The 20,375-nt window shown below is 40.7% G+C and overlaps 1 protein-coding gene across 2 annotated transcripts in view; it reads right to left on the bottom strand.

Moving 5' to 3' along the window:
* Window positions 1-20,375, bottom strand: part of CASD1 (CAS1 domain containing 1) — a 248,486-nt gene that overhangs the window by 55,164 nt on the left and 172,947 nt on the right. For both annotated transcript variants that reach the window (XM_053714060.1, XM_053714061.1), the window contains exons 8-9: window positions 11,804-11,930; window positions 11,441-11,655 (exon numbers count right to left, since the gene is read on the bottom strand). In XM_053714060.1, coding sequence (XP_053570035.1) covers window positions 11,441-11,655; window positions 11,804-11,930 — 342 coding nt within the window. The remainder of the gene's footprint in view (window positions 1-11,440; window positions 11,656-11,803; window positions 11,931-20,375) is intronic.

The following is a 20,375-nucleotide window of genomic DNA, read 5'->3' as shown; positions in this document are numbered from 1 at the left end:
GAAACTTGTTTAAGCACTTTAGGTCTAGAATCGGGCGAAACATGCCCTCCGTCTTTGGGACCACGAAAAGGTTTGAATAGTAACCTAGACCTCTTTCTGCTAGAGGTATCGGTACAATTACTCCTAGAGAGGAGAGATCCCTCATGCACTCTAGGAAGGCATCTCGTTTCTCTGGTCTTGACGATAGATTTGACAAGAGGAATCTGCCCCTGGGAGGATGAGTTTTGAAACCTATCCTGTGACCCTGAGCAATAACCTCCGGAACCCAAGGATCCTGCACGTCTCTCGTCTAAGCCTTCGCAAAAAGAGATAGTCTGCCCCCTACAAGATCCAGAGACGGATCGGGGCCACCCCTTCGTGCCGATTTTGTCTCGGCGGGCTTCTTGCTCTACTTGGCTTTATTTCAAGACTGAGATGGTTTCCAAGATCCCTTGACTGCTCGGGCTTCGTGGCATGCTGCTGTCGTTGGTACTTGTCAGAATGAAAGGGACGAAAATTAGGACCCTTAGGTTTATTCTTCTTAGCCTGCGGTAGAAAGGCATCCTTGCCCCCCGTGACTGTGGATATGATAAGAGTCCAAGCCTGGACCAAAAAGAACCTCTCTCTTAAATGGAAGGGAAAGTAATCTAGTTTTGGACGTCATGTCAGAAGACCACGACTTCAACCACAGGGCCCTCCGGGCCAGAACTGAAAACCCTGATGTCTTGGCATTCAAGCGAATAATCTGCATATTTGCATCACAGATAAACGAATTAGCTACCTACCCTCAGGGCCTTAATTCTTTCCTGTATCTCATTGAGGGGAGTCTCCACCTCGATCATCTCTGACACAGAGTCACACCAAGAGGTAGCGGCGACCGCCGCTGCAGGCTGAAATACGAACCCTGTGTGCTGAAACATTTTTCTTAACAGGGTCTCTAATTTCTTATCCATGGGTTTCTTAAACAACAAACTATCCTTGAGTGGGATAGTGGTTCGCTTAGCAAGTGTGGATAAAGCTCAATCCACCTTATGGACAGATCCCCACAATTCTAGCTGAGAATCAGGAACCGGGAACAATGTCTTAAATGAAGAAGAAGGGGATAAAGATGAACCAAGTCTCTCCCATTCATTCTTTATAATATTCGCCATCTTTATGAGAATCATGAAAGTCTGGGGCACTATCCTGTCCTCATAGACTTTATCAAGCTTAGAAATAGAAGGTTCCTCTGGTAACTTCGGTTCTGGAACCTGTAGAATTTTAATAAAAAGCATAAGTGCTCCATCCTTAACCTAAAGTCTGGTTCCTCCGCAGCCGGAGATTTAGAGGCCTCAGATTCTGACCCAGTGAAAGAGTCCTCCAAAGTTTTGGAGTCCTCTGCATCAGTGAATAATCTAGTCTCAGATACATCCAATGGAGTAGATGACCCCTGGGAAGGATAGCAATATGTAACCTTTCGATTGCGCTTAGCAGTGCAAGGTAAAGCACTGAAGGCCACAGACACCACTGTTTGCAACTGATCAGCAAAATCTGGCGACCACAGGGCCCCTCCCGCAGGAGGATTAGTAATGCACTGGGAGCTGCATGTGTAATCGGAGATGATTGTAGGAAACGCACCTCGCAGGGCAGAGACCCCTCAGAGGTAGACAGCTCAGTGGTACTAAACATCTTGTTCTTTTTAGATATCACTATTTTATCAAGGCATGTGGAAAATAGTTGAGCAGGCGGATATACCGTAGCCTCCTCACAATAAACACAGGCATTAGATTTAGGCAAAAAGGGAGTACCCTCTAACGCATCAGAGTCCTCCATAGCTTGAAAAAATAAATGGCAGCTTTATACCCCAATGACCGGGGCACTCACAACCTCCTATGACACAGGCCTACAGAGAAACCGCTTTCGTCTCCTACATCCGACGGTCAGGAAAAGGAAGAGAATGAAGTCACACCCGGTCACATGGAGTGCCATGCAGGACCGCCCGCAGCCGAAAAAAAACCCCAAATTTATGCTTACCTGATAAATTTCTTTCTTTTGCGATGTACCGAGTCCACGGATTAATCCTAACTTGTTGGATATTGTTCTTCCTGACAGGAAGTAGCAAAGAGAGCACCACAGCAGAGCTGTCTATATAGCTCCCCCCTTAACTCCACCCCCCCAGTCATTCGACCGAAGGCCCAGGAAGAAAAGGAGAAACTATAAGGTGCAGAGGTGACTGAAGTTTACATAAAAAAAATACTATCTGTCTTGAATAGACAGGGCGGGCCGTGGACTCGGTACATCGCAAAAGAAGAAATTTATCAGGTAAGCATAAATTTTGTTTTCTTTTGCAAGATGTACTGAGTCCACTGATTCATCCTAACTTCTGGGATACCAATACCAAAGCTTTAGGACACGGATGAAGGGAGGGACAAGACAGGAACCTAAACGGAAGGCACCACTGCCTGCAAAACCTTTCTCCCAAAAATAGCCTCCGAAGAAGCAAAAGTATCAAATTTGTAAAATTTGGAAAAGGTATGAAGCGAAGACCAAGTCGCAGCCTTAGAAATCTGTTCAACAGAAGCATCATTTTTAAAAGCCCATGTGGAAGCCACCGCTCTAGTGGAGTGAGCTGTAATTCTTTCAGGAGGCTGCTGTCAAGCAGTCTCATAAGCCAAACGGATGATGCTTTTCAGCCAAAAGGAAAAAGAGGTAGCCGTAGCCTTTTGACCTCTACGCTTTCCAGCATAGACAACAAACAAAGAAGAAGATTGGCGAAAATCTTTGGATGGTCTATGACTAAGGCTATTTTTGCAGCCGAAACGCGTAAGACCTTTACTGGCTGCTCATGAGTAATTAGTATACCTTTTTAACTCATATTTTTCTTTCCCCTAATTTTTTGAGTGTATCTTATCATTATTTTTACTAATAAAATTACCTCCTTTTTTCAACGATTCTCGCTGGATTTTCTTGTTTTGTTTGAAAATCTTTGGTTGCCTGCAAATAAAACTTCAAGGCACAAACCACGTCCAAGTTGTGCAACAAACGTTCCTTCTTAGAAGAAGGATTAGGACACAGAGAAGGAACATCAATTTCCTGATTGATATTCCTGTTAGAAACAACCTTAGGGAGGAACCCAGGTTTGGTACGCAAAACCACCATGTCAGCATGGAAAACAAGATAAGGCGAGTCGCACTGTAATGCATATAGCTCAGAAACTCTTTGAGTTGAAGAGATAGCAACTAAAAACAGAACTTTCCAAGATAGAAGCTTAATATCTATGGAATGCATAGGTTCAAATGGAACCCCTTGAAGAACATTAAAAACTAAATTTAGACTCCATGGCGGAGCAACAGGTTTAAACACAGGCTTGATTCTAACTAAAGCCTGACAAAAAGCCCGAACGTCTGAGACATCAGCCAGACGCTTGTGTAATAGGATAGACAAAGCAGATATCTGTCCCTTTAAGGAACTAGCTGACAATCCTTTCTCCAATCCTTTTTGAAGAAAGGACAAAATCCTAGGAATCCTGATCTTACTTCATGAGTAGCCTTTGGATTCGCACCAAAAAAAGATATTTATGCCATATCTTATTATAGATTTTCCTGGTGACGGCTTTCGAGCCTGAATCAAGGTATCTATGACCGACTCAGAGAAACCCCGCTTTGATAAAATCAAGCGTTCAATCTCCATGCAGTCAGTTGCATAGTAATTAGATTTGGATGCTTGAACGGACCCTGAATCAGAAGGTCCCGTCGCAGTGGCAGAGTCCATGGTGGCAGAGATGACATGTCCACCAGGTCTGCATACCAAGTCCTGCGTGGCCACGCAGGTGCTATCAAAATCACCGAAGCCCTCTCCTGTATGATTCTGGCAATCAGACGCGGAAGGAGAGGGAAAGGTGGAAACACGTAAGCCAGGTTGAACGACCAGGGTACTGCTAGAGCATCTATCAGTACTGCCTGGGGATCCCTGGACCTGGATCCGTAACAAGGAAGCTTGGTGTTCTGACGAGACGCCATCAGATCCAATTCTGGTGTGCCCCATAGCTGAACCAGTTGAGCAAACACCTCCGGATGGAGCTATCACTCCCCCGGATGAAAAGTCTGACGACTTAGAAAATTTGCCTCCCAGTTCTCTACTCCAGGGATATAGATCGCTGATAGATGGCAAGAGTGAGTCTCTGCCCATCGGATTATCCTGGAAACTTCTATCATCGCCAAGGAACTCCTTGTTCCCCCCTGATGATTGATATAAGCTCCAGTCGTGATGTTGTCCGACTGAAACCTGATGAAACCGGCCGAAGCCAGCTGAGGCCACGCCTGAAGAGCATTGAATATCGCTCTTAATTCCAGAATATTTATCGGGAGAATGGTCTCCTCCTGAGTCCACAAACCCTGCGCTTTCACTGAATTCCAGACTGCACCCCAGCCCAGTAGGCTGGCGTCCGTCGTCACTATAACCCAAGCTGGCCTGCGGAAACACATTCCCCTGGACAGGTGATCCTGTGACAACCACCACAGAAGAGAGTCTCTGGTCTCTTGATCCAGATTTATCTGAGGAGATAAATCTGCATAATCCCCATTCCACTGTTTGAGCATGCATAGTTGCAGTGGTCTCAGATGCAAGCGAGCAAACGGAACTATGTTCATTGCCACTACCATAAGTCCGATTACCTCCATACACTGAGCCACTGATGGCCGAGGAATGGAATGAAGAGCTCGGCAGGTGGTTATAATCTTTGATTTCCTGACCTCCGTCAGAAAAATCTTCATGTCCACCGAATCTATCAGAGTTCCCAGGAATGGAACTCTTGTGAGAGGAATAAGAGAACTCTTTTTCACGTTCACCTTCCACCCATGAGATCTTAGAAAGGCCAACACTAAGTCCGGGTGAGACTTGGCTAGTTGGAAAGTCGACGCTTGAATTAAGATGTGGTCTAGATAAGGCGCCACTGACAATGCCCCGTGGCCTTAGGACCGCCAGCAGGGACCCTAGCACTTCTGTGAAGATTCTTGGCGCCGTGGCCAACCCGAAGGAAAGAGCCACAAACTGGTAATGCCTGTCCAGAAAGGAAAACCTTAGGAATTGGTGATGATCTTTGTGGATAGGAATGTGTAGATACGCATCCTTTAAATCCACAGTGGTCATATATTGACCCCCCTGGATCATTGGTAAAATAGTCCGAATGGTCTCCATCTTGCAGGATGGAACTCTTAGGAATTGGTTTAGGATCCTGAGATCTAGAATTGGTCTGAAGGTTCCCTCTTTTTTGGGAACCACAAACAGATTGGAGTAGAAACCTTGCCCCTGTTCTGCTTTCGGAACGCCTCTCTTTTTGTCTGGTTTACAGACAATTGAGAAAGATGGAATCTCCCCCTTGGAGGAGAATCCTTGAAATCTAGGAGATACCCCTGGGTTACAATTTTTACAGCCCAGGAGTCCTGTACGTCTCTTGCCCAGGCCTGAGCAAAGAGAGAGAGTCTGCCCCCTACTAGATCCAGTCCCGGAACGGGGGCTACCCCTTCATGCTGTCTTAGTGGCAGCAGCAGGCTTTTTGGCCTGTTTACCCTTGTTCCAAGCCTGGTTAGGTCTCCAGGTTGGTTTGGATTGAGCAAAGTTCCCCTCTTGCTTTGCAGGTGGAGAAGAAGCGGGACCACCCTTGAAGTTTCGAAAGGAACGAAAATTATTTTGTTTGGTCCTCGTCTTATTCGACTTATCTTGAGGGAGGGCATGACCCTTCACCCCAGTGATGTCCGAAATGATTTCTTTCAGAGCAGGCCCGAATAGGGTCTTACCTTTGGAAGGGATGGTGAAAAGCTTAGATTTAGATGACACATCAGCCGACCAGGACTTAAGCCATAACGCTCTACGCGCTAAAATGGCAAAACCTGAATTCTTTGCCGCTAACTTAGCGAGATGAAAAGCGGCGTCTGTAATAAAAGAATTAGCTAGCTTAAGAGCCTAAATTCTGTACAGAATATCATCTAGTGGGGTCTCCACTTGAAGCGCCTCTTCTAGAGCCTCAAACCAAAAGGCAGCTGCAGTGGTTACAGGAACAATGCACGCTATAGGTTGAAGAAGAAAACCTTGATGAACAAAAATTTTCTTTAGGAGACCCTATTATTTTTTATCCAAAGAATTAATGAAAGCACAACTGTCTTCAATAGGCATAGTTGTACGCTTAGCCAGAGTAGAAATAGCTCCCTCCACCCAAGGGACCGTCTGACATGAGTCCCTCATGGTGTCAGATATGGGAAACATTTTCTTAAAAACAGGAGGGGGAGCGAATGGAATACCTGGTCTATCCCACTCCTTAGTAACAATGTCCGAAATCCTCTTAGGGACTGGAAAAACATCAGTGTAAACAGGAACCTTTAGATATTTGTCCATTTTACACAATTTCTCTGGAACTACAATAGGGTCACAATCATCCAGAGTCGCTAAAACCTCCCTGAGCAATAAACGGAGGTGTTCTAGCTTAAACTTAAATGCCGTCATCTCTGAATCTGTCTGAGGGAGTAATCTTCCTGAATCAGAGATCTCTCCCTCAGATAGCAAATCCCTCATCCCTACTTCAGAACATTGTGAGAGAGTATCGGATACGGCAACTAAAGCGTCAGAAGGCTCAGCATTTGTTCTTAACCCAGAACTACTGCGCTTCCCTTGCAACCCTGGCAGTTTAGATAAAACCTCTGTAAGGGTAGTATTCATAACTGAGGCCATATCTTGCAAGGTGAAAGAATTAGACGCAATTAGAAGTACTTGGCGTCACTTTTGCGGGAGTTATTGGTTGTGACACTTGGGGAGAACTAGATGGCAAAACCAGATTTCCTTCTGTCTGAGAATCATCCATTGCCAAACTCAAAATATGCTGTCTGCAAGTTATAGACATATCAATACAAGTGGGACACATTCCAAGAGGGGGTTCCACAATGGCTTCTAAACAAATTGAACAATGAGTTCCCTCAATGTCAGACATGTTGAACAGGCTAGTAATGAGAAAGGCAGGCTTGGAAAACACTTTATTTAATGAAAAAAACACAATTTTCAAAAACGGTACTATGCCTTTAAGAGAAAAAAAGGCATACACAAACTGCAAAACAGGTTAAAATTGCTTCAAATTTTCTGAAATTTTAACAGTGTACCCACAAAGCTTTAGAAAGACTGCACCCCAAGTAAAAAGGCAATAAACCCCAAAATGAGTAAACCGGATTGATAATGCCCAAAACCGGTAAAAAAACCCTGTCAGAACCTTGCCACAGCTCTGCTGTGGCGCCTACCTGCCCTTAGGGGACGAAAATATTAGGATAAAGCTTCGTTCAGGCTCCAGGAGAGTACCAGGACCTCTGGAGATGCTGCTTGCTGCCTGTCTGTATAACTAGATGCGCAACTGAGGCGCGAAAATAGGCCCCGCCCATCTCACTCGATGTTTAACACCTCATCTCTTTACCCTTCCTGCTTAGAGCCAGCAAAGAGAATGACTGCGGGGTGGAGTTAAGGGGGGAGCTATATAGACAGCTCTGCTGTGGTGCTCTCTTTGCTACTTCCTGTCAGGAAGGATAATATCCCACTAGTTAGGATGAATCCGTGGACTCGGTACATCTTGCAAAAGAAAGCACGCCAAACTAAACAGGCTGCACAGTAATCAAAAGGAAGGAAGAACCTGACTGTTCACACATTGCCAGCGCCACATCTCACACATGTTGCAGAAAAAAACACAATAAAGTACTCATGTATAAATCCCCCCCTGTTCAATAATCACCTTCCGGAGATATTAACCCTTTATTCTATACAGATAAAAGGAGTCACACTGTGACCCTTGCATTACTTGCATTAGCATTTCAAGTATAAAAAAAATGAAACGATCTTACCAGAATCTACGCTGTGGAACAGAAACACGGCCTCTCAAGTTTGACAGTGTTGCAGCATCGCTCCTGACATGGACTTGAGTGATAAAAAACAAGCAGTGAAACTCGTCAACACTGATTGCTTGAGGAGCTGTTAATATGAGTCTGGATGGTTTTGCAGAAAGACTCTCCTGCATCTCCAGACCCTAACATTCGTCAATGCTCTCACTGAGAGGCTGACAAGACTACTTAAAACTCCAGTCCCATTCCGAATAGCACTACCCTCCATAAGAGACTACTCCAAAACTTCTGACACTTCTCTGCCATCCTCCTGTGACGAAAGGCAAAGAATGACTAGGGGATGAGGGGAGTGGGGGCGGTATTTAAGCCTTTGGCTGGGGTGTCTTTGCCTCCTCCTGGTGGCCAGGTTCTGTATTTCCCACAAGTAATGAATGAAGCCGTATTAAGATGGAAATACAACTTTTATCAAATTTACTTTACTACCTAGGGCTTTAGTCCACAGACTTGAACAAAGGTGGCCACTGTCAAAAAGTTAGTATAAAATATATTGTTTTGGAGTTATCTGATAAAGCCAATTCGGGACACATATAGAACAAAGTTAGCCTTGAGACGTCAGCAGGTTGCATTTCAAGTCCTAAGAATTAGAAACTGCTAAATTTTCAGAATGAAATTACATGAAAAAGGGGACAAAGTAAACAATGAAAACATATTACAGAGTTGTTTCATTGCACATAACTAAACATTAACCCCTTAATGACAACTGACGTACCAGGTACGTCCTGCAAAAACTGTCAGTTAGTGACAATGGACGTACCTGGTACGTCATTTGTCTAATTGAGTGCTGGAAGCGATTGCGATCGCTTCCAGCAGCTCTCAGGGTATTGCAGTGATGCCCCGATATTGAGGCATCCTGCAATACCCTTTTACAAGCATCCAATGCAGAGAGAGCCACTCGCTTAGCAGGGAGGCGGGTTGGGAAGCCCATCGCTACCCGGCATCCGGTTCCTGTAAGTGCAATGTGCATGCCGGGTGCATGCGGGAGGGGGCCTGTGGGGGCGCACGCGCGCAGCAACCACTGTCACCAATGATCCATGAATTGAGAGGGAGGGGGGGAAAACCCCCAATATAAATATTAAATTTAAAAGGATCTGGGAGGGGGAGGGGGTGGGGGTATTGAGGGGGGGGGCAGCTACACTACAGAAAAAGCTATTGTAAAAAAAATGTAAAAAAATTGTTTTTGGGGGAAAACTGGGTACTGGCATTCAGCTGTCAGTACCCAAGATGGAGGCAAATAGGTAGGGGGAAGGGTTAGAGAGCTGTTTAGGGGGGAATCGGGGAGGTTGGGGGCTAAGGCAGGGGTCCATCACAGCTGAATAAATATTTTAAAAAAAAATAATAAATACATAAATACCTTTTACTTTTGTACTGGCAGACTTTCTGCAAGTACTTAGGATGGTGGGGACAATTGTGGGGTGGGGGAGGGAAGAGAGCTGTTTGGGAGGGATAAGGGGTGGGATGTGTCAGGTGGGAGGCTGATCTCTACACTAAAGCTAAAATTTACCTTGCAAGCTCTCTACAAGCTACCTAATTAACCCCTTCACTGCTGGGCATAATACAAGTGTGGTGTGCAGCGGGATTTAGCGGCCTTCTAATTGCTAAAAAGCAACGCCAAAGCCATATATGTCTGCTATTTATGAACAAAGGGGATCCCAGAGAGGCATTTACAACCATTTGTGCCATAATTGCACAAGCTGTTTGTAAATAATTCCAGTGAGAAACATAAAGTTTGTGAAAAAATTAGTAATAAAGTAAACAATTTTTCTTATTTGATTGCTTTTGGCGGTTAAATGGTGGCATCAAATTTACCAAAATGGGCCTAGATAAATACTTTGGGTTGTCTACTACACTAAAGCTAAAATTAAACCTACAAGCTCCCTAATTAACCCCTTCACTGCTGGGAACAATACACGTGTAGTGCGCAGCGGCATTTAGCGACCTTCTAATTACCAAAAAGCAACGCCAAAGCCATATAAGTCTGCTATTTATGAACAAAGGGGATCCCAGAGAAGCATTTATAACAATATGTGCCATAATTGCACAAGCTGTTTGTAAATAATTTCAGTGAGAAACCTAAAAAAAAATGTTACTTTATTTTTTTATTTGCTCGCATTTGGCAGTGAAATGGTGGCATGAAATATACTATATACATTTTAAGGGATACATTTTAAGGGATATTCAGGGATTCCTGACAGATATCAGTGTTCCAATGTAACTAGCGCTAATTTTGAAAAAAAGTGGTTTGGAAATAGCAAAGTGCTACTTGTATTTATTGCCCTATAACTTGCAAAAAAGCAAAGAACATGTAAACATTTGGGTATTTCTAAACTCAGGACAAAATTTAGAAACTATTTAGCATGGGTGTTTTTTGGTGGTCATAGATGTGTAACAGATTTTGGGGGTCAAAGTTAGAAAAAGTGTGTTTTTTTCCATTATTCCATATTTTATAAAAAATGTTATAGTAAATTATAAGATATGATGAATATGTATATAATATGTGTGGCTACAGTAAATGAGTAAGAGGAAAATTACAGCTAAACACAAACACTGCAAAAATGTAAAAATAGCCCTTGTCCAAGGGACATGAAACGCAATTTTTTTCTTTCATGATTTAGAAAGCTCATGCAATTATAAACAACTTTTTAATTTACTTCTATTATCTAATTTGCTTATTTCTCTTGATATTCTTTATATCTAGATATGCTCAGTAGCTGCTGATTGGTAGATGCACATAGATGCCTTGTGTGATTGGCTCCCACATGTGCATTGCTATTTCTTCACCAAAGATATCTAAAGAATTAAGCAAATTAGATAATAGAAGTAATTTGGAAAGTTATTTAAAATTGTATTCTCTACCTGAATCATGAAATATTTTTGGGGGTTTAGTGTCCCTTTAAGGGTAAGAAAATTGAAAAATGGTCTGGTCATTAAGGGGTTAAACATAAAACTATCAAGGTATTCACTGTCTCTTTAAAGATTTTGTAAAATTGTAAGAAATGCAGGTTATAACAGAAAATAAATTATGATAGGTGAGTGACACTGGCAACTCTTATATGGTTTATAACTGCAGGCTCGATACTCATAAGATAACAAATAAGATTGCAGCCTTGTTAACAAAAAGTTAAATAATAAAAAAACATATCAGCATGAAACATTGTTTGTCATTTTTTGTCACCACGTATGCGGACATAGCAGCTTTATTACTGGGCATCTACAGCATTGTTTTGCTATAACATAGACAGAGCTAACAACTCTGATATATTTAAAATAAAGCTTTTAACTTAACATCCAGATCACTACGTCTTCATTAGGTAATGTATGTGTTTAGGTTCTGCCTAACTAGCAGGAAGTTAAGCAGGTTTTTTTTTATAGAGGAAACACAGAAACTGTAATAAATTTCACACAAAAAAAAACCACACACAGTTTTTTTTTTTTTAAACACATCAAAACATCTAAACAAAATAAAACAAAGTATTTACGTGAACCAGCCAATTAGCAGCTAGTCTAAGAGGTTACCAGTTTAACATATGGGCTTGAGAACAAAGAAAAATACTCACTATATCTCTGCTTGATTCTGGGAGATGTAGCCCATCCAATGATTCAGATATGGTTTCTTCAGATATAAGTTTGGAAACACTAAATATTTTTATCTTTGATTTTAAATTTCTGTTACTACCATTTAATATTCCAGATGCAACCTCATTATATGCGTCAATTCTATCATTTGTGATCATTTTGCGATTTTCACTTAATAATTGCTCGTGTACCGGATCTAAAGAAAAGGGAAAAAAAATGGTTTACCTGTGCAGGGGTTACTTAACTTGTAGAGGTGATCACACTACAGGGCAAATAATATCTTGTCCTGGGAATCAATACATTCATGCATGAACTTATCCAACAATACAACAATTTTGTTTTACCTTGTAAAATCCAATAGACGTCATTATTAACATTTGCCAGTTTTTCTAAAACAGGTGCCATTTCAGTCATGTTTGCTTTGTACTGCATAAGAGTTTCCGAGCTGCCGTTGTTTATCTTTATAGACCACTGAAAAAGGAAAATGATATTCAATTACATTTTGATGGCAATGCGCTTGCACGCAAGTCAGTTTCTGTAAATAACCTAAACAAAAATATGCATTCATTCATCTGTCCTTACTTTACAGTTAAAGGGACATGATGCTCACATGCTAAAAATAGCTTGTAAGCAGAACATAAGGATGGAGATCATATATAGCAGCAATTAAAGCTTATTTGCTGATATATAGCAATGATTCATAAGAAAAATAGTTTATAGAGTCACCAAGCACAGTACTGCAAATTTGTTTTGAATACCACCTTGCGCATATAGGTTTGCAACCCTTAATAAAGTACATTGTATATATGGTGCCACAGAAACATAGATTTATTATGATAGATAAGACCCATAGACTCTGCCTAACATTTTCTAAAAGTATAAACTTATCTAGTTAGTAGGATAGCCTTATGCTTATCTCAGGCATTCTTGATGTCCCCCACCTCTTGTGGAAGTTTGTTCTATGAATCAATCACCCTTTCTGCAAAGAATTACTCCAGAATCTACACCCTTCAGCTTTAGAGCATGACCCCTTGTTCTTCAATCATCTCAAGCCAACTAAAGCCAAGTCTATTTATGTTGGTTTTGATGATTAATAGTAAAATATGCAAAGGACAATATACTATAATACACAACACCAGAGTAATCAGAAAGTATTCTACTTGTGTACATAGTACATATATGTAGTTTTTTCTTTTTTATTTGGCAGGACATAATTTGGAAAAGAAGCAACTAAGAAAACGTAGTCACTGACATCCCATAAAAAGCTGATAACTGATTAAATACTTTCATGTCACATTTGCTGATATAAATTATATTCAATATTTATGGAAAAAGAACACACTTAAAATGTAATATTAGAACTATAATGAAGCCACTTCTATCAACAAAGTTAATCCTATTATTAAATTAGAACTATTGTGTGTCATTATATTTGCTTTTCACACCCAGTCTCCTCATTTACTATGTGGAACTAGTCTAATTGTTTGAGATGTTGATCACTACAGATTTACATTTATCATTTTTTAACGCTCTACAGACTACATGTGCTTCTTCATAGAATTTCTACTTTGTATCACATTAAGCAATTATAAATAATTTCACATTTAATGTAATTTTTGTAATAAAGCTATATTGGTACAACTACTGGAAAAATAGAAACAGAAATGGTTTCCACTAAAAAAGGTCACTAGCTTAGTTACACATGGATACGATTATAATCATTTCTACTTAAATGAAAAACAAAATCTTGAAATATGGGACAAAACACTAGATGATTATTATTATTTAACACAAAGAATAAATTCACACACACAATATAAATAGGCTATAAATAACACTGAGAGCTGAAATAACCAGTTTTTCTTCTAATAGAGCTGACAATGTAAACAGAATACAAATGGAATGAGAGTCAAGGAAGAATGTAATAATAAAATGCTAAATACCAAGTGCAAAAATAAAATGTACTTTTATCTAACATAGCAACAACCAGAGTATTTGATTTAAGATTTTTCACTTAAAGGGACACTCAAGTCAAAATTAAACGTGCATTTGCTGATGGCCGTCACATGATATAGGAGGAGTGGAAATAGGCATAAATTTGAAATTTGTCAGAAAAAAATCGTCTACTCATTTGAAGTTCAGACTAAGTGCTATTGCATTGTCATTTTATTATACTTTTGTTGATTATGCAAATCTACTGTATTTACTGGTCCTTTAAGAATAATGCACATTCAGCTTTTAAAGACTGCATAACAAAGCTATCAATGACATATATGCTAAAGACGTGTGGTAATTCTGTCTTGTACCTAAGCAATGCTATGGAAGATGGTTCATATATCCTGCATATAATAAAGCAATAGCATAAAAAGTCCAGAAAGCAGCACCACTTGTCTTGTTCAAACTCTGTTTATTTGGACATCACACCAAAGAACCAATCAGCACAACATTTCGGTCTAACTGACCTTAATAAACGGAACCTTAAAGAATTGGATGCTGATATTTTTAAACCAGCTTTATTGAGAAAGACTGCCAACTGATTTGTATTAGACTCCTTTATATATTTTAAAGTACTGTTTAAACATTTTCTCTCTCAAAGCTGGTTTAAAATTATCAGCATCTAATTCTTTAAGGTACAGTTTATTAATTTATGAAAAATAATATGAATGCGACTTGTTATAACTGTATATTAAAAAGGTACCATAGTTCTTTGAAATTAAACAACATTAGTTACCCATCATTCCTTACATATATAAACTACACGTCTGTGCGTGCATGCGCTTTAACAGTGTCTAAGAAGCTGATGGGTATATGGTAATTTGTAACGTGCTGGGATTGAAATGGGATGACACGGAGGAGTGCATGCACGGTGAGTATTTTCTGTCAGACAGCTGACGGAACGTCACTTCCACTTGCTGATCTAATATGTTTGCTAATCTGATAGAAAACCTGCAAAGTGACCAAGTCTTTTTCCAGTGAAAAATGTAAATTTTTAACTGCCAGTATTGAAAAAATAACTCTATGTATTGATAACAAGTTCCGAAGTTCACAATACATGTTTGTATGATGGTTTTTCTGTCAAAATATAGTGTTCCTGATTATAAAAAAACTTTCACATTCACTATATAACATTTATTTAAAATAAGAAAAATACAAGAAAAAAAAACATAATTTATGCTTACCTGATAAATTTATTTCTCTTGTGGTGTATCCAGTCCACGGATCATCCATTACTTGTGGGATATTCTCCTTCCCAACAGGAAGCTGCAAGAGGATCACCCACAGCAGAGCTGTCTATATAGCTCCTCCCCTAACTGCCACCTCCCAGTCATTCGACCGAAGACAAGCAAGAGAAAGGAGAAACTATAGGGTGCAGTGGTGACTGTAGTTTAAAAATAAAAAACACATGCCTTAAAATGACAGGGCGGGCCGTGGACTGGATACACCACAAGAGAAATAAATTTATCAGGTAAGCATAAATTATGTTTTCTCTTGTAAGGTGTATCCAGTCCACGGATCATCCATTACTTGTGGGATACCAATACCAAAGCTATATGACACGGATGAAGGGAGGGACAAGGCAGGCGCTTAAACGGAAGGCACCACTGCCTGCAAGACATTTCTCCCAAAAATAGCCTCCGAAGAAGCAAAAGTATCAAATTTATAGAACTTTGAAAAACTATGAAGCGAAGACCAAGTCACCGCCTTACAAATCTGTTCAACAGAAGCCTCATTTTTAAAAGCCCATGTGGATAGAATGAGCTGTAATCCTTTCAGGAGGCTGCTGGCCAGCAGTCTCATAAGTTAAGCGTATTATACTCCTTAGCCAAAAAGAAAGAGAGGTTGCCGAAGCCTTTTGGCCTCTCCTCTGTCCAGAGTAGACAACAAACAATGAAGATGTTTGACGAAAATCTTTAGTAGCTTGTAAATAAAACTAAAGCACGAACCACGTCAAGATTGTGTAAAAGACGTTCCTTCTTTGAAGAAGGATTAGGACACAGTGACGGTACAACAATCTCCTGATTGATATTTTTATTAGATACCACCTTAGGTAAAAAACCAGGTTTGGTACCCTTGAAGAACCTTAAGAACTAAATTTAAACTCCAAGGCGGAGCAACAGGTTTAAACACAGGCTTGATTCTGACTAAAGCCTGACAAAACGCCTGCACGTCTGGAACCTCAGCCAGACGTTTGTGCAAAAGAATAGACAGAGCAGAAATCTGTCCTTTTAAGGAACTAGCTGACAAACCCTTCTCCAATCCTTCTTGGAGAAAAGATAATATCCTAGGAATCCTGACCTTACTCCATGAGTAACCCTTGGATTCACACCAATGAAGATATTTACACCATATCTTATGATAGATTTTCCTGGTGACAGGCTTTCGCGCCTGTATTAAGGTATCAATGACCGACTCGGAGAAACCACACTTTGATAAAATCAAGCGTTCAATCTCCAAGCAGTCAGTCACAGAGAAATTAGATTTGGATGGTTGAAAGGACCCTGAAGTAGAAGGTCCTGCCTCAGAGGCAGAGTCCATGGTGGAAAGGATGACATGTCCACCAGATCTGCATACCAAGTCCTGCGTGGCCACGCAGGTGCTATCAAAATTACTGATGCTCTCTCCTATTTGATCTTGGCAATCAGAAGAGGGAGCAGAGGAAACGGCAGAAACACATCAGCCAGGTTGAAGGACCAAGGCGCTGCTAGAGCATCTATCAGCGCTGCCTTGGGATCCCTGGACCTGGATCCGTAACAAGGAAGCTTGGCATTCTGGCGAGACGCCATGAGATCCAGTTCTGGCTTGCCCCAACGTTGAATCAACTGTGCAAACAACTCCGGATGGAGCTCCCACTCCCCCGGATGAAAAGTCTGACGACTTAGAAAAACATAATTTATGTAAGAACTTACCTGATAAATTCATTTCTTTCATATTAACAAGAGTCCATGAGCTAGTGACGTATGGGATATACATTCCTACCAGGAGGGGCAAAGTTTCCCAAACCTTAAAATGCCTATAAATACACCCCTCACCACACCCACAAATCAGTTTAACGAATAGCCAAGAAGTGGGGTGATAAGAAAAAAAGTGCGAAGCATATAAAATAAGGAATTGGAATAATTGTGCTTTATACAAAAAAATCATAACCACCACAAAAAAGGGTGGGCCTCATGGACTCTTGTTAATATGAAAGAAATGAATTTATCAGGTAAGTTCTTACATAAATTATGTTTTCTTTCATGTAATTAACAAGAGTCCATGAGCTAGTGACGTATGGGATAATGACTACCCAAGATGTGGATCTTTCCACACAAGAGTCACTAGAGAGGGAGGGATAAAATAAAGACAGCCAATTCCTGCTGAAAATAATCCACACCCAAAATAAAGTTTAATAAAAAACATAAGCAGAAGATTCAAACTGAAACCGCTGCCTGAAGAACTTTTCTACCAAAAACTGCTTCAGAAGAAGAAAATACATCAAAATGGTAGAATTTAGTAAAAGTATGCAAAGAGGACCAAGTTGCTGCTTTGCAGATCTGGTCAACTGAAGCTTCATTCCTAAACGCCCAGGAAGTAGAAACTGACCTAGTAGAATGAGCTGTAATTCTTTGAGGCGGAATTTTACCCGACTCAACATAGGCAAGATGAATTAAAGATTTCAACCAAGATGCCAAAGAAATGGCAGAAGCTTTCTGGCCTTTCCTAGAACCGGAAAAGATAACAAATAGACTAGAAGTCTTACGGAAAGATTTCGTAGCTTCAACATAATATTTCAAAGCTCTAACAACATCCAAAGAATGCAATGATTTCTCCTTAGAATTCTTAGGATTAGGACATAATGAAGGAACCACAATTTCTCTACTAATGTTGTTGGAATTCACAACTTTAGGTAAAAATTCAAAAGAAGTTCGCAACACCGCCTTATCCTGATGAAAAATCAGAAAAGGAGACTCACACGAAAGAGCAGATAATTCAGAAACTCTTCTAGCAGAAGAGATGGCCAAAAGGAACAAAACTTTCCAAGAAAGAAATTTAATGTCCAATGAATGCATAGGTTCAAACGGAGGAGCTTGAAGAGCTCCCAAAACCAAATTCAAACTCCATGGAGGAGAAATTGACTTAATGACAGGTTTTATACGAACCAAAGCTTGTACAAAACAATGAATATCAGGAAGAATAGCAATCTTTCTGTGAAAAAGAACAGAAAGAGCGGAGATTTGTCCTTTCAAAGAACTCGCGGACAAACCCTTATCTAAACCATCCTGAAGAAACTGTAAAATTCTCGGTATTCTAAAAGAATGCCAAGAAAAATGATGAGAAAGACACCAAGAAATATAAGTCTTCCAGACTCTATAATATATCTCTCGAGATACAGATTTACGAGCCTGTAACATAGTATTAATCACGGAGTCAGAGAAACCTCTATGACCAAGAATCAAGCGTTCAATCTCCATACCTTTAAATTTAAGGATTTCAGATCCGGATGGAAAAAAGGACCTTGAGACAGAAGGTCTGGTCTTAACGGAAGAGTCCATGGTTGGCAAGATGCCATCCGGACAAGATCCGCATACCAAAACCTGTGAGGCCATGCCGGAGCTATTAGCAGAACAAACGAGCATTCCCTCAGAATCTTGGAGATTACTCTTGGAAGAAGAACTAGAGGCGGAAAGATATAGGCAGGATGATACTTCCAAGGAAGTGATAATGCATCCACTGCCTCCGCCTGAGGATCCCGGGATCTGGACAGATACCTGGGAAGTTTCTTGTTTAGATGAGAGGCCATCAGATCTATCTCTGGGAGCCCCCACATTTGAACAATCTGAAGAAATACCTCTGGGTGAAGACACCATTCGCCCGGATGCAACGTTTGGCGACTGAGATAATCCGCTTCCCAATTGTCTACACCTGGGATATGAACCGCAGAGATTAGACAGGAGCTGGATTCCGCCCAAACCAAAATTCGAGATACTTCTTTCATAGCCAGAGGACTGTGAGTCCCTCCTTGATGATTGATGTATGCCACAGTTGTGACATTGTCTGTCTGAAAACAAATGAACGATTCTCTCTTCAGAAGAGGCCAAAACTGAAGAGCTCTGAAAACTGCACGGAGTTCCAAGATATTGATCGGTAATCTCACCTCCTGAGATTCCCAAACTCCTTGTGCCGTCAGAGATCCCCACACAGCTCCCCAACCTGTGAGACTTGCATCTGTTGAAATTACAGTCCAGGTCGGAAGAACAAAAGAAGCCCCCTGAATTAAACGATGGTGATCTGTCCACCACGTTAGAGAGTGCCGAACAATCGGTTTTAAAGATATTAATTGATATATCTTCGTGTAATCCCTGCACCATTGGTTCAGCATACAGAGCTGAAGAGGTCGCATGTGAAAACGAGCAAAGGGGATCGCGTCCGATGCAGCAGTCATAAGACCTAGAATTTCCATGCATAAGGCTACCGAAGGGAATGATTGAGACTGAAGGTTTCGACAGGCTGTAATCAATTTTAGACGTCTCTTGTCTGTTAAAGACAAAGTCATGGACACTGAATCTATCTGGAAACCCAGAAAGGTTACCCTTGTTTGAGGAATCAAAGAACTCTTTGGTAAATTGATCCTCCAACCATGATCTTGAAGAAACAACACAAGTCGATTCGTATGAGACTCTGCTAAATGTAAAGACGGAGCAAGTACCAAGATATCGTCCAAATAAGGAAATACCACAATACCCTGTTCTCTGATTACAGACAGAAGGGCACCGAGAATCTTTGTGAAAATTCTTGGAGCTGTAGCAAGGCCAAACGGTAGAGCCACAAATTGGTAATGCTTGTCTAGAAAAGAGAATCTCAGGAACTGATAATGATCTGGATGAATCGGAATATGCAGATATGCATCCTGTAAATCTATTGTGGACATATAATTCCCTTGCTGAACAAAAGGCAATATAGTCCCTACAGTTACCATCTTGAACGTTGGTATCCTTACATAACGATTCAATAATTTTAGATCCAGAACTGGTCTGAAGGAATTCTCCTTCTTTGGTACAATGAAGAGATTTGAATAAAACCCCATCCCCTGTTCCGGAACTGGAACTGGCATAATTACTCCAGCCAACTCTAGATCTGAAACACAATTCAGAAATGCTTGAGCTTTCACTGGATTTACTGGGACATGGGAAAGAAAAAATCTCTTTGCAGGAGGTCTCATCTTGAAACCAATTCTGTACCCTTCTGAAACAATGTTCTGAATCCAAAGATTGTGAACAGAATTGATCCAAATTTCTTTGAAAAAACGTAACCTGCCCCCTACCAGCTGAACTGGAATGAGGGCCGTACCTTCATGTGAACTTAGAAGCAGGCTTTGCCTTTCTAGCAGGCTTGGATTTATTCCAGACTGGAGATGGTTTCCAAACTGAAACTGCTCCTGAGGACGAAGGATCAGGCTTTTGTTCTTTGTTGAAACGAAAGGAACGAAAACGATTATTAGCCCTGTTTTTACCTTTAGACTTTTTATCCTGTGGTAAAAAAGTTCCTTTCCCACCAGTAACAGTTGAAATAATAGAATCCAACTGAGAACCAAATAATTTGTTTCCCTGGAAAGAAATGGAAAGTAGAGTTGATTTAGAAGCCATATCAGCATTCCAAGTCTTAAGCCATAAAGCTCTTCTGGCTAAGATAGCCAGAGACATAAATCTAACATCAACTCTAATAATATCAAAAATGGCATCACAGATGAAATTATTAGCATGCTGGAGAAGAATAATAATATCATGAGAATCACGATTTGATACTTGTTGCGCTAGAGTTTCCAACCAAAAAGTTGAAGCTGCAGCAACATCAGCCAATGATATAGCAGGTCTAAGAAGATTACCTGAACATAGATAAGCTTTTCTTAGAAAAGATTCAATTTTTCTATCTAAAGGG

This window comes from Bombina bombina, chromosome 5 (genome assembly GCF_027579735.1).
Source record: "Bombina bombina isolate aBomBom1 chromosome 5, aBomBom1.pri, whole genome shotgun sequence".
Classification (NCBI taxonomy): domain Eukaryota; kingdom Metazoa; phylum Chordata; class Amphibia; order Anura; family Bombinatoridae; genus Bombina; species Bombina bombina.
This window is presented reverse-complemented; position numbering and strand designations above follow the sequence as displayed.